At 35.0% G+C, this 629-nt stretch overlaps 1 protein-coding gene across 1 annotated transcript in view; it reads left to right on the top strand.

Annotated features, from left to right (window-relative positions):
- Smp_172660 (diphosphomevalonate decarboxylase) overlaps positions 1 to 401 on the top strand; it is a gene marked incomplete at both ends in the record, with an annotated part of 25,242 nt that extends 24,841 nt beyond the window's left edge. The window contains one exon of the mRNA XM_018789264.1: positions 363 to 401. Coding sequence (XP_018646478.1) covers positions 363 to 401 — 39 coding nt within the window. The remainder of the gene's footprint in view (positions 1 to 362) is intronic.
- Between the last annotated feature and the right edge of the window lie 228 nt (positions 402 to 629).

Consider the following 629-nt stretch of genomic DNA (forward strand, 5'->3'; position numbering starts at 1 on the left):
AATATGCATTTAAAAAATGTGCAGAAGTTGTTTGTTTATCAGGACTGCAAGTTACTAACAAAGTAAAAACCAAATAATTTGTGGCCTTCCTTAAAACAAAAGTCAATTCTGGCCATCCGATCACTAAAGTTAGTGCTTAGTTCTGACCGAATAGCCTTATGATCCCATTAAACAAGAAGAATGTCTTTCTCAATGTTTTGCGATTTCATGAAAGCCAGGTTTACTGAGAAATGCATATTCTGTTTATCTTACTACATATTCAGACTGTAGTTGTCTGCTATCTGTATAAAGCAGGTTCAATACATGTTATGCAAACTTTAATTTTGATGCTCACTAGAGTTTGTTTCCATTTTTATGTTTAGGTAGGCAGTGGTCCACAGCTTATATCATTCATTCATTGAAGATACTCGAATCATATAAAAAACGTACAAATGGTAACATCCGGTTAATATGTGGGCGAGAATGATAATGATTGGTTGTCTGCCTAGTCAGACATAGATAGTCTGACGGGTGTCAGATGAATTATATATTCTCCTATCCTTTGTATTTATTGTAATTGATTGTTCATTGTTGTTGGATTGTGTCGGGTTTTGGAGTGGGAATCTATCTACCCTCTAGTGAGGCTAATC

Source organism: Schistosoma mansoni (genome assembly GCF_000237925.1).
Source record: "Schistosoma mansoni, WGS project CABG00000000 data, supercontig 0136, strain Puerto Rico, whole genome shotgun sequence".
NCBI classification, from domain to species: Eukaryota; Metazoa; Platyhelminthes; class Trematoda; order Strigeidida; family Schistosomatidae; genus Schistosoma; species Schistosoma mansoni.